The sequence below is a fragment of the Helobdella robusta genome, assembly GCF_000326865.2.
Source record: "Helobdella robusta unplaced genomic scaffold HELROscaffold_17, whole genome shotgun sequence".
Lineage (NCBI taxonomy): Eukaryota > Metazoa > Annelida > Clitellata > Rhynchobdellida > Glossiphoniidae > Helobdella > Helobdella robusta.
In genome coordinates this window covers 2,216,246-2,236,165 of record NW_008703942.1, presented here as the reverse complement: position 1 = coordinate 2,236,165, position 19,920 = coordinate 2,216,246, and the positions used below count along the sequence as shown (strand labels likewise).

Below are 19,920 nucleotides of genomic sequence, written 5' to 3'. Positions count from 1 at the left end.
ATATTGACGATAGATGAGGAATTTTCTGACAAGACTGGCGCACATCCTGATGGCATAAGGGAAGAAAATGAGCCATTAAAATGGAAGCGAAAAATCGCTTGATTTCAAATGGCATGACATTTTTGGGTATTGTCCTTACTGTGAATCGAGATTTATAATTGTTTTGCGCGTTAGGGAAAAATTGAAAAATGAAAAGAAGTAGTTGCTCAGAAATGAACTTTTTTTATAAGTGTTAAAAAATCAATTCGATTCTTTAAGAATCTTTTACTAAAAAAATGAAGAAATCATTGTAAATTTAAAAAAATCTTCAATGTAGTACGCAATATATATCAAACATGATTCAACATTTGATGAAAATATTTAATGGGGCATATTGATTCTTGTTAAATAATAGAATAAGCTAATTTGAGTCCTATACATAAATATTAATACATACATAAAATAAAAGAATAATAAATAAATTCATATATATTTATAGCATATTACCTATACATGATTGCAACATCCTAAAGTAGAAAAAATAAGATTTCAAATTGGAAAAGTCAAAAGCAGTGCATTTAAATATTTCACAATCCTCTCAACGAAATAATCGAGACATCATATGTTAATAAAAAAAAATATTATGTAGCTACTACTCTGTTAATGTATATAAATTTAGACTGGTCAGTAAAATTGCAACGTGGTAAAAAAAATAAACTGATATGTTAGGTATGAAAGCAATCACCTATCAATTTAAAATAAATTTTTATAGAGAAAGAGAGAGAGGGGGGGAGAGAAAAAGAGGAGAGAGGGAGGGGAATGGAGAGAAAATCGAAACAGAAAGAAAAAAAAAAAAACTAAAATAGTTATTTTGCAGAAAACTTAAGCCATCAATGAAACAGAAGCAACATCAATTTTCTGATAGTGCTAGTTTGAATGATAAATTCCTAAGCACACAGGCTTCAGCCTCGTCACTGTCACCATCATAATAATTATTACCATCAACATCAGCATGACCATCCTCTTGCCCAGGAGCAGAGTGATAGCGGTTGAGTTCATTAGCCCCGATGATATCGCTGCAGCAACCACTATCCTTGCTCACTCTTGGCAGATCCTTCCTTACGATGAGGGTTGATGACCGCAGTAGTTTCGAACGTTTCCTAATTGTAACGTTTCTCGAAATGTTGCAATCCATGCGAAGGAAAGGGGATAGATTGATTGCCATGTCACATTCTCCTACGGTGTCTCTGGGGTTGATGTTTTCGTTATTGTTGCGATTGTCGAACTCACCCGGTTCAACCGTTCCTCTGGTTTCACACTGATAAATGTTGTTAGAGTTACTCGATGCTTCTACATTTGTGAGAGGTGAGTAACAGTTGAATTCGCCGATGTTCCCTTGTTTGCTGCTGCTTCTTGCAAGAATCGGAGATGGTGAGATTGAATCTGCCGGCGAAGAAAATAATTTTGAGGGCGTTCGAATCAATTTTGATGCAAAAACACTGTTACTTCGAGGAGTTGTTGGAAAATTTTTGGCATCAAGTTTTTTCGGTTGACTCCTTTTCAAGCTCAACCTTAATTGATCACGATCAATTTGTTCATGACTAGCATCTGAGTCTCGATAATCACAAGCTGTAGCAACACGTTGACCACTCGGCAAATTCAATTCAACGGAAGTTTTCTTAGGTCGGTCAGTGTTTGAGAGAATTGTACTACTACTGCTGCTGCTGCAGTCGTTGTATGATTTTGTTCTCTGGTGGATGAAAGATTTCTTTATAGCTGAAACTCTAGTTTCTGTTGCTGGCATTTGTTTAGTAAAAGTAGCGGTCGATTCCAATGCTGTTGGTGTCTGCGTTGCTAGCTTGGATGGCGACGGCGTTGGGCGACCACATTCATGTCTCCTGTATATTGTCTTGGAAATGAACTTATTCAACGTTCTGGTAGAAAAAGCAGCTTTGTTAGCCGATGCCGAAACCTGATTTGGTGTTTTTGGCGTAATTACACAATTATTATTAATGTTTTTATGGGACGTTTCAACATCTGCCCTGCCAACGTGTTTGTTTGGAGTTGTCGAGTGAGTTGATTGCATGGTAGCACTGCTGGGAACTGGGCTTTTCATGTCGTCTTTTTCACTTTTTATATCTCGCTTGAATTCACTAATGTTATTATTAATATTAATTATGTAATTCGTGTTTGGTTGTGATATTATATCAATAGTGTCATTCAGCGTGATGTTGTTGTTGCCAGCAAATATGCCATGGTGCTCCTCTACGATAGTCAAGTCAGCAAACACCTGCAATGAGTGAATATTGTTCGTTATAAAACTTTTATAAAAATGATTTATTTCAACAATGTCATGATTACGAAATTTAGTAAAAAAAATTTGAAATAATTGTAAACGACTTGTCAGAATTACAAAAATAAATTGATTACATTCATCAAATCATTTGCCACATGGTATCGAATGTTCAAGCACCATATTCATTGTACTACTCTTTCATCCAACAGAAAATTATATCACGTGTTCATCTCATATGAAACAACATCATAATGATTTACACTAATGTACACACACACTCACACATACACACACACTCACACCTACACACTCACACATACATACATACACACACACGCGCGCTCACAAAAACACATTAACAACCACCTTGGGTTTCCCCGCTTCTTGATCCTCTAGAAACATTTTCTTTTTATTTTTCTTCAGACAGGCCAGGCCAGAGGAGAAGTGTTTGTTGGGCAGGTTCTGTTGCGTGCACGTGCTCGTCCACCTGTTCGAATCACAGTTGAGCTTCCTAGCAGCAGCAGCAGCATGGTTCGCCGTTGATGGCGTCAGCTTGCTGAGGATGGACTGCTGCTTCTGACGCGACAGCTGCTGCTTCCTGATCACCTTCTCCGCGTGCTTCTTCGCCTGCTTCATCTTTTCAGGCGTACTCTTGAATGTCTGCTTTGTTTTTAAAATATTTTAAGGTGCAACTGCTCATCAATCGAAATAGATTTATAAGTTCAATGAATTGACAAATTTATTGAATCAATTGAAAGCTAAGAAAAATTATAAAAGCCTGGATGAAATGAATAACTAAGTAAAGTATTCATTTGTGCTAGCTAATATTAACATCACCTATATTAAGCAATTAGACGAAAGGCAAGTTCATGAGATATTTTAATTGAAGGCTCATGCACCAATCTACGTAAAAAATGATTTACAAACAGTAAGAATGAGCACCAACATTGTCGTCATGATCGGCATCGTTGTTGTGGTTGTTCCTTCGTCTGAGAAACTTCATGAAACCTTCACTGCGCATTGGCTGCTGGACGCTGCTCCTCTTCCTCAGTGTCTGACGACTGCTTCTTATCTCACTGTGGTTAATCATTTATTACGTTATGCCCGTCGCATGTTACGCAAACGTTTAAAAATGAAAGATAAATGACAACCTGATTTGTTTGTTGAGGACAGTTATCCAGTTGTTGGCAGTCTTCTGGTCGGAGAACAACAGGAGATGTTCCTTTTTGCAAGTCACCTTGTTCCATAAGTTTAATTTATTTATGAATCTATGTAAAAGTAAATGCATGCCTTTCTACTGAACATGTGTTGTAAATTTATTCTAGGGAAACATAAATCAAACAACAACAGAACAATGAACGGAGCAACAAGTTAATGAAAACGATGAAAACAACGACCAAATGGCGTCAAGGAAACAATGAACTAACAGTGAACAACAATCCCTGTCCATCTGCACCACCGAGCACTTGTTCAACCTTGCAATGATGCAGTGGCAGCATGCAACAACACACAAGTGAATGGTAGTTATTGCTATTAATGTTGTTATAACAGTTGTTGTTAGTGTTGTTGTTGGTGGTGGTGGTGTTTGAGAGGGCCGTTGGCTTAGCGTACATTAGCATGTCTGAGAAGAGGAAGAACATTCGCTCGTGAGATTTGTTGCCATGTTGGGAGACCTTGTCCACAATATATTTATTAATTCAATCAATATTATTCAAATTTGCACAATTACTGTAATTTTCAATTCCTTACACAAAATCTCTTCTGCCAACTTTACCTTCGTCAACATTACAAATCTCTACAGATAAATTTTTTAACAATTACATTATCTAACAAACCCATTACAACTACAATGAAATATCTCACAGAATTTGCACCCCCCAAATTTGTTAAAGAATCTGTCATTATAAACTTTTTTCCATATATTAACACCTTACTTTATTTCTAGAATTAACATCCGACCTACGAAGTAAATATTGACTTAGTAACGTAAAAACAAATAACCGAAAAGCTTTTAAACCAGCAGCAAGAAGATACATTCGAAAAAACAACTTCCCATTAAATAATTTCAACTACCATCTGCATGCAATCCTCACCTTCCTTAAAGGGCCCTCTTTAATGAACATTCTGCCGGGAACGAATATCCTCGGAGCATTGGATGCGTTGAAACATTTCTGTATGGCGAGCATCTTCATGAAGTTGTCCTGCTGTCTGATGTGCTCGTTGATGTGACTTGCCACGTGCTGCACCTCCACAACTGCATCTGGGATGTCGTTGTTTGAGTTTGTCGGCCATTTGTTCGATCAGAGTACAAAAGAAATTTACAAAAGAAGAAAAAAAAATACAAAAATAATTTTAATATTCATCAAAGTAAGCAAACATTTCCAAGTATCACCTCTTTAGATTTTTAAAAACATTAATTTCCTGTAAAACTTATGAAAAAAAAATTTCATAAAATGACTGAAAGTTTATGATTCAACCCCTTCAAACATTATTGTTGTTCGTGGTGAAGAAACAAAATAAATCCAGGTTTCTAGCCTTCGCACTAAAACTTACTCTCTTATAACAATCATAACGAAGCTAACTCATTTCATCTCAAACAAAATTCTAAAATAATAATTTAACAGATGAAGGATGAAGATGAAGGAGCCAACTTTTAATGGGCCAGTAATCATCGTGGTCGAGAGGCGTGCAAGATAGCAACTCTTCGAGGAGCAGTTTGTACCTGATACATCAATCGAAATTATTTAACAATATATCTTTATTGGACAATATTAAAATTATATGCTAATGTTTTAAAAAAATTCGTGTCATCATCATCATCACACAATGAAGAAACTTAATCCCACAACGAGAATTAACGTAATTAAAACCGAAAGCATCACATCTTTAGAATCAGTATCAACAACACCATCTGCCGCAATTTACAAGACCACCATCATAAACATCATCAACAAAACGTGTGACATCATCATGACATCATCAAAATGCGTGACATCGTCATGACATTACCACCTAGGAATTCTCTGAACGGGGGTGATGAGAAGAGCATTCAACTTCAATCCATTCATGTCCGCTAACTCCTCCTGTTGACGACGAAACTTGGAAAACTCTGCAGACTTCTGATCCCATTCCTGTGTTGCAAGTTTAATACATTTTCAGTTGATTATATATATGTATATATACATACACATATATATATATATACACACATATTTATATATATATATATATGTATATATATATATATATTTAGTCTTTTATTATTTTTGCAGCTCTGACATATGCAGAACCACTTACAATGTTACAGATATATTATCTGTATATCTTTTATCATGTTCTTCCTATCTTCAACCATCATCAAACCATTCATATCTTTAACTATATATAAATATAACAACAACACACGTTTAGACGACATTTTCCCCGAGATCAGGGGTTGCCGTTTGGCTACCTATGATGAAACCGAAATACCCCTCGACGCCATCCACATCTGTCACTCACCTCAGTATCACGCAACCCCGCTTTCACCCTGTCCTTCTCCACCTGCTCTCTCCATCCCAATCGCAGACGACCCCTTCCTACCACTCCTTCAACCTCGAACTCCAACGCTCGCCTAATCCCGACCCTTTCATCCCTTCTCAACACATGTCCATACCACCGCAATCTCAATCTCCTTATCAATGTCACAATGTCCTCATTCAGTCCCATCATTGAATGAGAACATTGTGACATTGATAAGGAGATCGAGATATAAATAAAAATAATATAAATAAAAAAAAATATATATATATATATATCAATAAAAATGTTTCACTAAGACAAAAAGCAATTTAATTTCTCCACATCACCAGGTGAACATATAAATTTAGTGACATCAAAAAATGTAAGCAAGTAAAATCTGATGAGCCAAAAAATTGGGAAAGTAAAACAAAAGAAGTCTTAGTGGAGCATTATTGTAATGATTGAAGATGGTAAATATAGTGCTGAAATGCAAAATAAAATTTCAAACGTTCTGCTGTTATAAACAATTTGAGTCATCAAACCAGTCATTAGTTATATTTTATGTCATTTGATTTAGCTCTCAAAAGTAATAAGACCTAAAGATTAATTTAATGAAAACCCAATTATTGAAAAGTCAACCAATTTGAAAATAATGTTGAAATAAAAATCCAGACCAGAAGAACGGCCAGGGCTCTCTCATGGTTCTGAGCGTACGTTGAATACAACTTGAGAAAGGGGGCCAGGTGGAGGAAGGCCTGCCCGATGCTTTCAGACCTCATGTGCGACGACAGCTCCATGTTCACTGACATTATCAGTCGGATGTTCCCAAATATCTCAACTATTGCTGGTTCTGGAATTATGTGTGAGTCCATGAGAGGCTGCATGAACAGCTGTGGAAGAAAGTGATTTCATTTTTCATTATTTCAAAGAAAAAGTTACTGCTAAAATTAATTAATAATCTGTGATTTGCCAACATCAGCTCTTAATCATCATTTTGCTCAGCAGCGGGCAAACTGAACAGATGATGTTGAAAAATTATAACCCAGGCCTACATAAATCATCAATCAATCAATCTTCGTTTATCGTCCAGAGACCCAGTTCCCCGAGGTGGAACGTACATAAATCATCAAACCATTAAAAAATCTAGAGAAACTGTAACTAAATGTAACTGATATTGATGCAAAACTATTAAAAATTAACTGCAAATTATAAAACCAAATTAGATTAGCTAGATTTTGATATTATAAACTTTTAAATTTCTAACAATTTATAAGACTTATGATATGTCTGCTGATGAACATTCAGAATACTTGAGGACTAGATAGCTATCTAGTTAATTTTCATATTCAGTCAACCAATCAACAAAGTTTACATTATTTACTACAAAAAACAGACAAAATATCTTACAGAAACAATTAATTCAAGATGTCTGAAATACGTTGCTTCAGTTGCCAGGAGCTCTTCAATCACTTTAACTCGTTTTTTTTTATTCTTCTCCACTTTCACATCTACTACAATTTCTTCTGTGACATCTTTCGAAGCAGCTTGCACTTCAGCATTACCTTCTAATTTTGTATCAGCAGTTAATTTTTTGTCTGCATAACTACCAGATTCATTCTCACAATTTGGCAAATCTTCATCTTTGTTGAAATGAGTTTTAATTTGCAGAGACTTGGAACATGATTCCCTGGCCGAACGCAGATGAGTAATAAATTCTTCACATGTCAAACGACGATTGTTTCTACTACTAATAGAATGATTGTTTCTACTACTAATGGAATGGTTATCATTATTATTGCACCTAGTTGAATCGCCATCAAAGTTGTTGATATTTTGTAGCTTTTCATTTGGGACCATGTCACTCTCCACAAATTGAGAATGACGAGAACTTTGAGAAATATCATCAGAGTCATTTTCTAAAATCAGTGGCAACCTTTGAGATGGAATGGGGTATGGCATTTTAATCATAAGATCATCAAGCTCATCATCATCATCTGACAAACATTCGTTCAAAACATTTTGTTCTAATTCCGCCATGTCATATTTTAATTTGGAAACAACACCTGTTTGTGCACAATTTATATCTAGTGAAACAGCAGAAGAAGCACAGTTATCATCCAAATCATTTTTATCATCACCGTCAGATAAGCTTGTTAAACTTTCAATTGACGAGTTGGCAGACCTCATTGAAGGAAGCCATTTGTCAGGTGAGTCAAACCTCAAAAAGCTGCTTAAATGTTTCAAGTAATCTTCAAAGGAATCCGACAAATTATATTTTTTTTCACTGACAATATCCTGGCTTTGTTGCTCTTGGTCTTGATGGTGTTGTTGTTGGTGACGAGGTTGATTCATTATTAATTGGTCGGTTGACGTTGATAATGGTGGAGACGATGGTGGTGATGATGATGGTGACGATGGTGGCGACGATGGGGGTGGTGGTGGGGTAGCAGCAGATTGATGGACCTTCTTTGAAGAGTCTGAGTCGACGTCGTCCTGATCATGATGCTGTTGGTGTTGATGCTGATGTTCCAGTTCCATTCTTTCGTAAAAAATAAAATGACTTTGAAATGTTGAAACGTATACTAATTATAAATTTTTAGCACATCCGAGCAGATAAAATAAGATGAAACAAAAATAATGCTTCCTTTAAATAATAAAAGAATTAAGTTAGCAAATCAAATCTTATCAAAAGTTTCGTGTAAAAGTAAACAAATCAAAATTCGCACCTCGTTATATGCCCGGCCTGTGATTGGATGTCATAAGCAGGAGAAAATTTTGAAAATAATTTTACAGCGCCTAATATATTTATTTTTTATATGTGAATACAGACCTAAATATAACTTTCGTGAGAAATTTTACCAAGGAATGGCTACTTTAGTTTTATCAATATACTATTTTATACCTTCTCAGACTTAAAACTCGTTAATTTAAACAAACACTGAATCAGGAAGATAAAAATAGACTGAGAAACATCGATGTTGCCATGCCTTGGATTTTACGACTCAAACGTTTAAATTAGTTAGTATACTGATGCTTCCAGGTCAACGATAAATTTAAATGCAAAATGTAACTCAATTTCTATTCAAAAAAATTATTATTTAGATATATATGAGTTTCTAATTTCCATTCCCCGTTGTGAGCAGTATTTAATAAGTCAGTAATACCAATTATTTTAACAGGAAAAGCACTGTTCTATGTCGAAAATTGACGTGGTAAGCAAAAAACGTAACTAGCCACATTACCATTACCACATTACCCCATGCATGTCAAAATTTAAATATTTTCAAAAAATTTTGCTCCTCCGCTGTCAGTTGTCAAGATGCACCACTGGTGTCATCCATGAAGCAATTTGACTTAATAAACAAAGGCAAAGTAGTCAGAGAAGTAGGTAGAGAGTTCCAGAGAAAAGGACCAGAAAAAGCAAAAGCAGATTTGGCAAAAGAGTGTTTAACACGAGTTAAGAAAAAGCGAGAAGAAGACGATCGTAAACCGGGGCGTTTAGGTTCAATTAATATATGATAAATACTTAGGAAATAATTTAGATTGAGACTTATACATGAACGTGCAAATTTTAAAAATTATTCTATATTTTATAGGTAGCCAGTGCAAGAGAACAAGATATGGAGATATATGAAAAAAGAAAGGGGCACGAGCAACTAGACGAGCAGCAGAGTTAAAAGCTTTACTTAAAGGATAGAGTATAGAGTCAGGAAAACCATAGTAGAGCGAGTTACAATAATCAATCCTAGATAATACTAACGAAGTAACAAGAAGGAGAAGAGTAGGATCATCAAGAAAAGGCAAAAGTTTTTTATTCCACGTAGATGAAAGTCAGAGCTTCTAGCAACACTATTAATCTGAGAAGAGAGAGACATAGTAGAATCAAAGATAAAACCTAGACTACGAAACTTATGAGAGACATCAAGAGTTTTAGAATCAGGTAAGATAAATGCTAAACATGCTAACTTTGCATCACACACTAAGCATGTGATACGCGAGGATCTTTTTTTCATATTCGAACCCGGTTACTGCGAAACAGCACCAGGCGACCATAACCACAAGGCCATCACGCAAAAACCCAAGACTGAACTCTTCAAATTATTGTTACATGACCTCACATCGAAAATTCATTCCTGACATTAATTGAATACAAGATATGTACTCATCGTATTAACCAGTCTCGTAGTCGGATGACAAAACATCCGGTTCCAACTCCTGCCTTCCGAAAATCCGGATAAAGATATCTAATTCAGACTGCAACTCCCAGAAAAATTCTTTAACTTTCACTTTAAATTTAATTTAAAAAAAAGAATAACATTTTCCAGAGTCCTGACACTATGGTATTAACATGCAAGCAATTGCCGCTCATATATAACTAAAATATTTTTACTTGTTCACTTTCTAAACACAAGAATTTTAAAATTCGCAAGTCTCATTACATAATCATACATGGGTATAATATCAATCATCGTTTTGCATCCAGAGACCCGGTTCCCTGAGGTAGGACGTTGTTGCCAAGCAAAGGAAACAAAAAACAATCATCATCTTTATCATCATCTTTACCATACATGGGCATAATAGCCAGATGTATATTGAAAGTATTGCTTGCGATAAATTAAAAGTATTGATATTCTAAATAAAACTAAATTATTTACAGAAGTTATCAAAATTTTGGTTAGGGCGGAGGTCTCTTGAATGCTGGCTTTTTAGATAAGGGGGTATCAGAATCATTAGTACAGTTCCTTTGCCTTTTTGTCTTTGTTTTATTTTTCAAGGAATGTACCAATGAAGAATACCTGTATTTAAATTAAAATTAATATTGATAAAATGAATATCACTGAGAATGATCAATTATTAAAAAAATTTTTATGTACTACCTATCGGCCATTTCGATATCATCAATCATATTTAACTTTTCATTTTCATCGATTTCTGCATCACGGAGTTTAAGTTCAATATTTTTGTTGATGGACTGTAAAGAAAAAAAAAATATAAAAACAATTCATGTACTAAGTTGTTGAAATAATCATTTTTACGATAATTATTTAAATTTATTTGGAAATACCTCTATTTCTTTATTGAATCCATTAAAAGATTGTCGACCGAATTTGAGTTTGGCACATTCTGAATAACTAGCCACATACTTGTATTTAATTCTGAACAAATAATTAGGTTTCCATTTATTAAAATAACAACACATAAGGACAATTAGTAAAAGTATAATTTTACAAACGATATGCATATGTGAGATATAATAAGATTACCTTCAGTTATATATTATAAAGCTTCTAAAAAATATAAAGCTTCTAAAAAATATTCCAATAGGAAGTTGATAATATATAGAAAAAAAGAGCAATAAGATAAAAGACTAATCAATCCATTTTGATCATGCAAATATAACAAGGTTAACTGTATTTTAGCACATCGTCATTTTATGAGTTTTGTAACTTGTGAAAAAATTATTTAAAATTCAAACAGGCAAAGGTTAACATATCAGTTTGAAAAACAAGTAGCACTATTTGTTACAGTGTTCCTGATTATAAATACCCTATTAAAAGACAAAAATTAAAATAAATGGAACAAACGGTTTTTGTGGAACATCAGGTTTGTCCAGAACCCAGTATTCATCATTATAATATTTTGTGTCCATTCCTTCATCATCATTTTTCAAACATTTTTTTTGCATAAACTAATAGAGTGCAATTTGAAAGTACTAAATTAAATTAAATAAAAATTGGTTTAAATAAATAAATTATAATATTCAATTCAATAAAATTAGAAAATTGAAAGTATTCTGTAATGAATAAGAAAAAACATACAAAAAAGATGACAAATTTTTCATTTTTGTTGTTTTTTAAAAAATCTTACCTTCATTAACAAGATTTCTTTTGTCAATTCTTTTTCTCTTTTTGCTGACATTTTTTCACTTTTGTGCAGTTTGTAAATACCAAAAAATAATATTAGCCTAGTAGTCTGAAGAAAAAAAGTCAGGGAACGAAAAGTAGACACAAAATAATATAATAATGATGATGATTCAATTGTACTCAACAATGTATTATCTACTTTAATTTAACTTTTAATTTTTATAATAAATCCATAAAATTAAGTCGAAACCTTCCGCTGCCGACACATGGAACTGAGAGCACAAATCTAGTAAACATTAATTAAGCAACGTAAACATTTGCAAGTATATGGTAGACCAAAAAAATTGATAAATTAAAATTTATCTGTAAAATGTATTCTAATTATATGGTAAAATGTTTATATATGTGAGTAAAATATTAAAAAAATACATAAATTAGTAAAAAATAATAAATGTAAAAATTATTATTGATAAAAAAACTTCTTCGAAACAAACGCAAACAGATAAGTTTTTAAAAAACTTTTATAGTATAAAATTTATACGCTTTAAAGAAATTTATTTTACATGACAGCGGCCAACTTGGACCACTTGTTTTGATTGGTTTCAGAGTTTTGGACCAAAAAGAAACGTTAACTTTAATAAAAGGTAGGTTTTTACACTCTTGTGTGTCAAGTGAGCGAGACAAATTTCTGATTTATTGCAATTTATTTAGCGAAATTCAATGCTTAATCGTATAAATAATATAAATTTGAAATAATCTTGATCATGATAAATTTACATAATTTAAAAAATTAAAATAAGAAGGTTTGACCTTGATTTGATAATAATAATAATAATAGATAGATTTATTTTTGTTTATTATTATTTTTACCATTATTATGTATCATTATTTATATTAATATTATAAAATATTCTTTTTTTTATTTTGTATTAGTCTGGAGGAGAGGACTGACTGAACTAAGATTTATTTTAAAATTGATATTGAAAACAGAACCTGTTTTTTTTTTAGGATTAACTGTTGATAAATTGTCAGCATAGTAAAACAGGAAAGCAGGTTAGAGAAATTGTTAGGTTTTTTTCAGAGCATAGTTACGATACTAATAGAGAATAAGAGTCTTAATTTTAGATGGTATGAAAAATTCTGAACCAGAACAACTTTTTTTCTAGAGATATCATTCTTTCTATACTCATTATTAACATCATTACGTCATTATTAACATGGATGAAAATAAACAAATGTTTTTATATCTAGGGCCCAGTTATGCCATATCATAAATAGCAAAGCAGATTTCTACAACCAGCACACATGCATCCAGATCTTTCACCACACCTTCATACAGCTGAGTGTAATGAATTTATACAAGCTTTACAGGAATGTCATAAAAATGTAAGCATGATATCATTTTTCATTAATTTAAATTAAATCCATGTCTTTCAGGAGTTTGTTAAAAATTTTTTCCCTTTTCTTCTGATATGAAACACTATAGAAATTTGTCAATTAATTTTTTAAATAAATGATAAAAAAAACTCAATAAAATTAAAATAATAAATCCTGTTGACAAAAAATCACTATAAACTCAAAAGTATGAAATTATAACTTAATCACGGATCTTATTTTCATCGTGAGCATCAATTAAAAATATTGAGTAATTTTTTTTCATTTATTATTTTCTCCACCAAGTTTCCTTTCAAGAAATTTTTTGGAAAATGTAACAACCTTGACAGCTTAGTTGGAAAATGTTTGGTGAAAGAGGTATATCAGCATATTTTTTCATGTTAATGTAAATTAATAATCAAACTTATTTTAAACTAAGAATTTATTTCAGAGAAAAATGAAAATAGAAGCAAATCGAGCTCAGTCTAAACAGAAACGTAACATTTCTCAATAAATTATATTCATATGCTTATTTACAATTATTTAAAATAAAAAAAGAACATTAATGGTGAGTTTGTGTCTCAATATTTGAAAACAATATGTTCAATTGATCCTGTTTTGAAGTTTGGGTTTCAGCTTCAGAAAAAATAAAGTCATCAATTAGAGAGTGAGTCTGTGTCTCAATGTCCATGCATTCCAATTCCAAATCTACGGCAAACTCATCAGATGCTAAACTCAAAAAGTCATCATTGGTCTGAGTTTCAATGTTAATGAATGAAATGTCATTAAATATTCCCTCATCCATTGAGGAATAATATGTTTGAGTAGATGTTGAACAGTTATCTTTCATTTTAGATGTCATCTCATCGTTAGTTACTGGGAAGTTATTCTTGGAGAGATCAATTGATAAGCTGTCAGTGCTGTAATCAGGCTGATTGTAATATATGCAGTCAGCATTTTCAATGTCATAAGTATTGGACATGGTTCTGTTGATATAGTTTGAATTGCACTGACCTTCATTCATCATAAGATTCATAAATGCGGTTTTTTTACCTGCTGTGTATGAATTAATTTCACCAACGCATAAATTTTTAGACCAATCGTTCAAAAAACTTTCAATTGTCTGAGTGCTGGTATGTTCTGCCACATCTTCTGAAGTTGTCTGAGTTTCTGAATTGGTGAAGTTGTTGAAAACATTTCTCTTGTTTATTTGATTTTCTGAGAGAGATCTGTTGATAGAATGATGTTTGGCCAGCGAAGCTACATTGAAATTGCTAGATAAGTTGGTTTGTGTTTCATTGTTCTCCTTTGTGCAACATGATCTTTTATATTCTAAGAAAGCCTGTATGACAACAAAATATAACAATGTAAAGCAAAGTAATGAAAAATTATCTTGATGATTGAAAACCTGTGATCCCTGTGATCTTGTTGGCTTGTTGTTTTCTTTAATCAAAAAATGCACTGTCTGAGTTTCAGCTGCTTTCAGATTGCTAGATTTGAAAAGTAAGCCATTAGCTGCATCACGTGCATTTTTATCATCAATAGAAATGTCGGTTGAGGGAGTGGTAGTCATATGTGCAGCTGTTGAGTTGTTATAAAAAGCATTCATAAGGTTTTGAGGCTTATTCAATGAAGTAGATGAAGCTATTGAGCTGAGATACAGACCAACAATCTGACTGGCCTCTGTATGCTTAGGCTTTATAGTTTTGTAAGAATAGCAGTTATCAGTTAGAAAAGCCACATTGCTTTTGTTCTTGGTATTTGGATATTTACATAGGTTGATAGGTGCACTAGTTTGATTTGATATTTTATGGGAATGAACTTGAGGAATGTTATGTTTGGTCAAGTTCCCATGTTGGATAAGCTCACTACGGCTTCCCATTCTAACTTTACAATCCATGCAAGTCAATGATGAACATTTGTTTTCATGTCTTTTCAAATCTGAATATCTACTAAAAGTCGATGAACAGGTCTGACATGCATGTTTTCTTGGCAAATGCACTTGATTATGATGCTAAAAAGTTTATAAATGATTAAAAGGATCAATTTTTTATTTAGGCATTTTATTTAAAAAAATTAAACCTGTTTGAGGAGTTTGAAAGTTGAAAAAAATTTGGATTTTTCATCTGTAAAATGATAGGAACATGTTTTCACAGGACAATAGAACACTTCATTGCGAATAAGTTTTTCTTTGTTAGCTATTCTTTTATCTGATTCTGTCTGTTTAGATTTCAAATGAAAGAAAGTTTAGAATTAATACAAATGATATAATACAATTGTTCATATAGCAGGGGTATTCTACAGCGACTGCATTATGTTAGAATGAATGTCCTGATTATGTGCTTCCTTAAATAGTTGATGCATTGACTCAAATTGGCTGATCAGGCTTAACGATGAGTAACTATGTTATCAGACAAAAAATTAGCTTCAATTGCATATTACTGAATGTCAACAATTTTATCAGAATTTTGCCAATAAGTTACAGACAATAAGCAAAATATTGTTAAGTTGTTCAATTCTTAAATGAAGAAACATTATTTGTCAAACTAACTAGCTGTCAAAATATAAATAAATGAAACACTGGTTAAAATGAATTTAGACATCAAGTTTAATTTGTAAGTTATACATTTACATTTTCAACTTAAAAACAAAAAAATTGGTGACCTTGATGATATTGTGAACTTTCACTATGTGAAAACGAAGGGCCAATGAGTGCTTGAATAACTTATTGCAACCAATTACAGTACATCTTATATTTTCCAATCTTTTTGTCTGCAACTCATCAACACTTGGAAACACTTTCAACGCTGACATCTTAAAAAAATTAAACATTTTGATAAATAATTTTAAAAAAACTTGGTGACAGACAAGTCAAGAAACTAAAAAAGTTTCCAAAATGCTAATTATTTTTAAAAAGTTGAAAAAAAACGCCTCTAACAACCGCCATAAAAATTATATAAGCCTAACTTAAAATAATATGAATAAAATATTTTGTTTTTGATTTATTTTACATTTTATAAGTTTTACATTTTAAAATAATTTAATAATATAATTGATTTTTAATAATTTTCGCTAATATCAATGTCATGTATAATATAAAAACATTTAATTAAATTAATATCTATTTAACAATAATATTAAAAATCATTAAATTAACCGGGCCTACTTCAAACAAATTTAAAATTGGTGTCCCTTGCCAAAGTTATTCCAACCGATTTGGTATTATCTACAAAATTCAGGAATTGTTTATTTTTTAAAAGTGAACAAAATGTTAGTAAAATATAAAATTAGACTTTTTTTCTTTCATGACCTAAATTTCATAATTACTTCAACTCAACATATACCTATTTGTCACGTCATCTATCTAAACAAATAGGGACTATCTCTAGTATGTGGTGAATAAATTGGTTAGTAACTTTTAATTTTTTGTTAGTATTTTTTTATTTTCACATTACTTCATGATTTCTATATCTAAACCATATATAATCCAAACGTATTTACTCTCAAATTTAAAACATTGGTTATAAAGCTGTAACAATTTTAAACCAAAATTTTTTGATTTTTCAGAAATTACCATCAATCTTACCATTAACAAAAAATTTATGGTTAATAATTCCAACAAATGGTGCAAAGCATACATATTCTTCATATATGCATCCATGAAGCACACCGTTTAGAGAACTAAAAAAATTCTAAACACCCGGCAGTCAGTTTGGCCGGCTCAAAGACCCGTCAAAATGCCGTACACAAAATGTTTGCCAGAATGTAAAAATTTAACATAGAAACAGTAGAAATCTTTCGAACTTTGATAGAATTGTCCGCACATATAAGTTTTTTATTAAGCAGTCGATTTTTTATGAGTAAAAATTTGAGTAAGACTTAAAGCAGATAACTAGATAATAGTCCCGATAACATTCCAGATAACTAAAGATGTGTCTTGGGTTTCCTACTCGAAAAACATCTAGTTTTATAGTACGAACTTCTTTTTCTTGCGCGCACGACAGGAAAAGCAAAAAGAAATAAAAGAGATTTAATCTTTAATTCAAAATTTTAAACATTAAAAACCGTTTATTTTACATCCATACACCTAAATTATACAATTCCTTTGGATTCATGCAACTTAAACTTTTGATTTCTTTAATACCTTCTTCAGTTTGACTGTAAGGATTCACAAACCATTTGTGATCAAAGAAATATTGCATACAACTGAAAAATTCTTTTTCTGAATAATTGTCGACATGAACTGGAATAAAAGGGTCCAGATCTTCAAATCCTTGCTGCCCAATAAGGTCAATTGGTAAATAACTTTGAGGCTTAGCAGGATAGCTGGCATTCCCATCAACAGTGCATACCACAGCACCATTTGTCCAATCAGGAACTATCAACTTTTTGAAGAAATGAACTATGGACAACTCCTCAGCTTTGTGTTTCCTAAAATATATATAGTCGTATGTATACGTATGTATATGTATATAAATATATATTTTTTAAGTTCTATATATATGTATATGTGTGTGTGTGAATAAAGTGAAAGAAATTAACATAAATACTAATGAAAGCACTCTAAACTGTCAAAAACTAATTACAATTCAATAAACTCAGCAAAATATTGCAAGAGATATATCACTTCATTTTTACTTGGCAAGAGCAACTTACATAACCAGGTTCATTGTTCCTTTTTTAAATCATTTTTTGCATTGTCAAGTCTCTTTACAAACTCAACATGCATCTTTTCCCACCTTCCATATGATCTGCCTACAATCCTCACATTTATAAGATCAATTTTTCCATTACAAAAACTAGTTCACATTTCAAACCAGCAAATCCCAATGCAATTCATGTACATTCATTGTAATAACCAGTATAATCTGGATGCTATAGTGCTATGTCCCATCATCCGCCGGTCAAGTTTAACTTCAAATATAGTTTTTATTTTTAACTTTTCCTTTAATGCAACTTTTTTGTTTTAAAATTTGGTTGATTTACTTAAATCCAAAAAATGTAAATCCAAATTAAATGAATCCTTAGAAAAAATTTTAGTATGACAAACTACAACAAAAAAGCAAAATGACAATCTAAAATAATTGCTAAATAAATATATAAATAAATAAATATAAAGAAATATATTTAACCTGGCTCGATTATCCTCTTGTTTAATTAATGTGTCACCGTAAAAAGCATTATATCCATCAATTGCTACTAGAACTTTGAACTTCCCTGCATTGCATTGTAATTTCAATTCTTTCAGAACAACTCCCATAACATCTGTAGCATATTTGACTCGAGTTAGACCAAAATCAATCATTTCTAACATGGGGCTGTTTGGTATTGTCTGTTCTCTCTTGTTCCATACATAAGTATCTGACACAAGAACATTCAAATTTTTTAACAATGCTTCATTTTGTAATTTAAAATCTGCAAGCCACTGGGCTGCTGCTAAGGGTTGATCGACCCTCATCGTTTTTGAATGAGTGGAATACTGAATTTCTGAACATGAATACCTATAAAAATGCATATAATCATCCTTTAACAATTAATTTTGAAAAACATTTAAAGTTTTATCATCAGCACCTGTTGTAAAATGCAGCCCAAGGAACATGTACAATCATCCAACCTTTAGCACCAGAATAATGTATTATGTGAGCTAATGATGTAGACTTGCCACAGCCATTTCTTCCATGCAGAATAAATTTGAGTAGAGGAAATGATTTATCAACTTTAGATAGACAAGAAATTACTTCTAAAGCTGGTTTTCTGATCATGATATTTGCCTCATTAAATGCTTTGGCTGACCTATAAAAATGTGTTTCTAATCCTTTACTTAACCATTGTTTGAAATGATTTTTAGGCACAGTGTAAAATAAAGATTCGTGCCTCTGATTATGTTGATCGGGATTATCAACTGAAGTCCAATATAAAGTGCGTTTATCATTTCCTGATAATGCTTTTTTCAGCTCTGAAACTATGGAGCTGTAAGGTCTTATATCTGTATGAGAATATAAACAAATTTAAATTAATTTTAATAGTGTTAACAATATTAATATTAAAATTTAAAAAATTATTAGAATATTGAACATGGACCCTTTGATTTTACCTGTATAAAATCAGCAAACATTCGTTTAAGGGTTTAAGTAAAATAGGAGGGACATACATGAAAAAATAACGATAAGAACTGCTACTTATGCTAGTTAAGGAACAAACGTTCCTTAACCTTAATCCGGAAACTAACCATCCCACAATTATTACTTAATAGCTAATACCTTTATAAACTTAAAGTTATCTATTATTTCATAAAAACATTTTGTTTACTATACTCTGAATTTTTTTAAATAGCTTAAAAACTAAACGTTTGCTAATGAAAGTTTTCAAGCTTTTTCCATGTATAATTTTAAATATTTAAAAAACTAACCCAAAGATTTTGCATTACAGATGTGTGTATAATTTTAAAAAATATATAACTTATTTATATATGAAAAATCATAAATTAAAAGTAAAAAAATCATTTGAATTTGCAGTTTACAAGTAGGAAGCAAGAAATAATAACGATGATAAATGAAATGACTAGCAATAATTAATCTTTGTAACGTAAATCAAATGAAATAATTATTGTGTTTTATTTTATTTTAATTTTTTTTTTATAGTTTATTTTATGTTTATGGTTTTTTTAGAAGTTTGAATTTAGTCTTTTTAATTTTTTTTAACTACTAACTAAAAAAGCTGCTAAAAGCTAAAGCTAAACAGTTTGTTCGCCGGTTTCTGTTTTGTTTTGGTTACATGAAATAGCACTAAAAAATCGCACTAACTTTTATAATTGGTTTTTATTTTGCTTGTGTAGCCGTAATGACACCTGGGAGAAGCTGATTTGATCAATTCGAGAAATATTCTGATCCGCATTTTAACGAATGA

General features: G+C 31.8%; 5 protein-coding genes across 5 annotated transcripts; 1 reads left to right on the top strand and 4 right to left on the bottom strand.

Annotated features, from left to right (window-relative positions):
- Nucleotides 1-202: 202 nt before the first annotated feature.
- On the bottom strand, nucleotides 203-8,314 carry HELRODRAFT_191013 (hypothetical protein; the record flags this gene model as incomplete). The annotated part of the gene is made up of 10 exons (XM_009016053.1): nucleotides 203-2,269; nucleotides 2,642-2,938; nucleotides 3,222-3,351; nucleotides 3,427-3,512; nucleotides 3,703-3,948; nucleotides 4,369-4,535; nucleotides 4,927-4,997; nucleotides 5,285-5,406; nucleotides 6,451-6,666; nucleotides 7,184-8,314. 10 exons carry the CDS (start codon nucleotides 8,312-8,314, stop codon nucleotides 890-892), a joined length of 3,846 nt encoding a protein of 1,281 aa, XP_009014301.1. The 3' UTR covers nucleotides 203-889.
- A 2,137-nt stretch (nucleotides 8,315-10,451) lies between these two features.
- On the bottom strand, nucleotides 10,452-11,695 carry HELRODRAFT_170223 (hypothetical protein; the record flags this gene model as incomplete). Its single annotated transcript, XM_009016052.1, has 5 exons — nucleotides 10,452-10,572; nucleotides 10,654-10,748; nucleotides 10,842-10,932; nucleotides 11,362-11,465; nucleotides 11,645-11,695. 5 exons carry the CDS (start codon nucleotides 11,693-11,695, stop codon nucleotides 10,452-10,454), a joined length of 462 nt encoding a protein of 153 aa, XP_009014300.1.
- Nucleotides 11,696-12,945: 1,250 nt separating this feature from the next.
- On the top strand, nucleotides 12,946-13,419 carry HELRODRAFT_76233 (hypothetical protein; the record flags this gene model as incomplete). The annotated part of the gene is made up of 2 exons (XM_009016051.1): nucleotides 12,946-13,026; nucleotides 13,321-13,419. 2 exons carry the CDS (start codon nucleotides 12,946-12,948, stop codon nucleotides 13,417-13,419), a joined length of 180 nt encoding a protein of 59 aa, XP_009014299.1.
- A 157-nt stretch (nucleotides 13,420-13,576) lies between these two features.
- On the bottom strand, nucleotides 13,577-15,828 carry HELRODRAFT_170222 (hypothetical protein; the record flags this gene model as incomplete). Its single annotated transcript, XM_009016050.1, has 4 exons — nucleotides 13,577-15,028; nucleotides 15,097-15,234; nucleotides 15,566-15,568; nucleotides 15,679-15,828. The coding sequence occupies 4 exons, from the start codon at nucleotides 15,826-15,828 to the stop codon at nucleotides 13,577-13,579; spliced, it is 1,743 nt and encodes a 580-aa protein (XP_009014298.1).
- Nucleotides 15,829-17,087: 1,259 nt separating this feature from the next.
- HELRODRAFT_170221 (hypothetical protein) lies at nucleotides 17,088-19,908 on the bottom strand (the record flags this gene model as incomplete). The annotated part of the gene is made up of 4 exons (XM_009016049.1): nucleotides 17,088-17,445; nucleotides 18,147-18,515; nucleotides 18,586-19,000; nucleotides 19,818-19,908. 4 exons carry the CDS (start codon nucleotides 19,906-19,908, stop codon nucleotides 17,088-17,090), a joined length of 1,233 nt encoding a protein of 410 aa, XP_009014297.1.
- Between the last annotated feature and the right edge of the window lie 12 nt (nucleotides 19,909-19,920).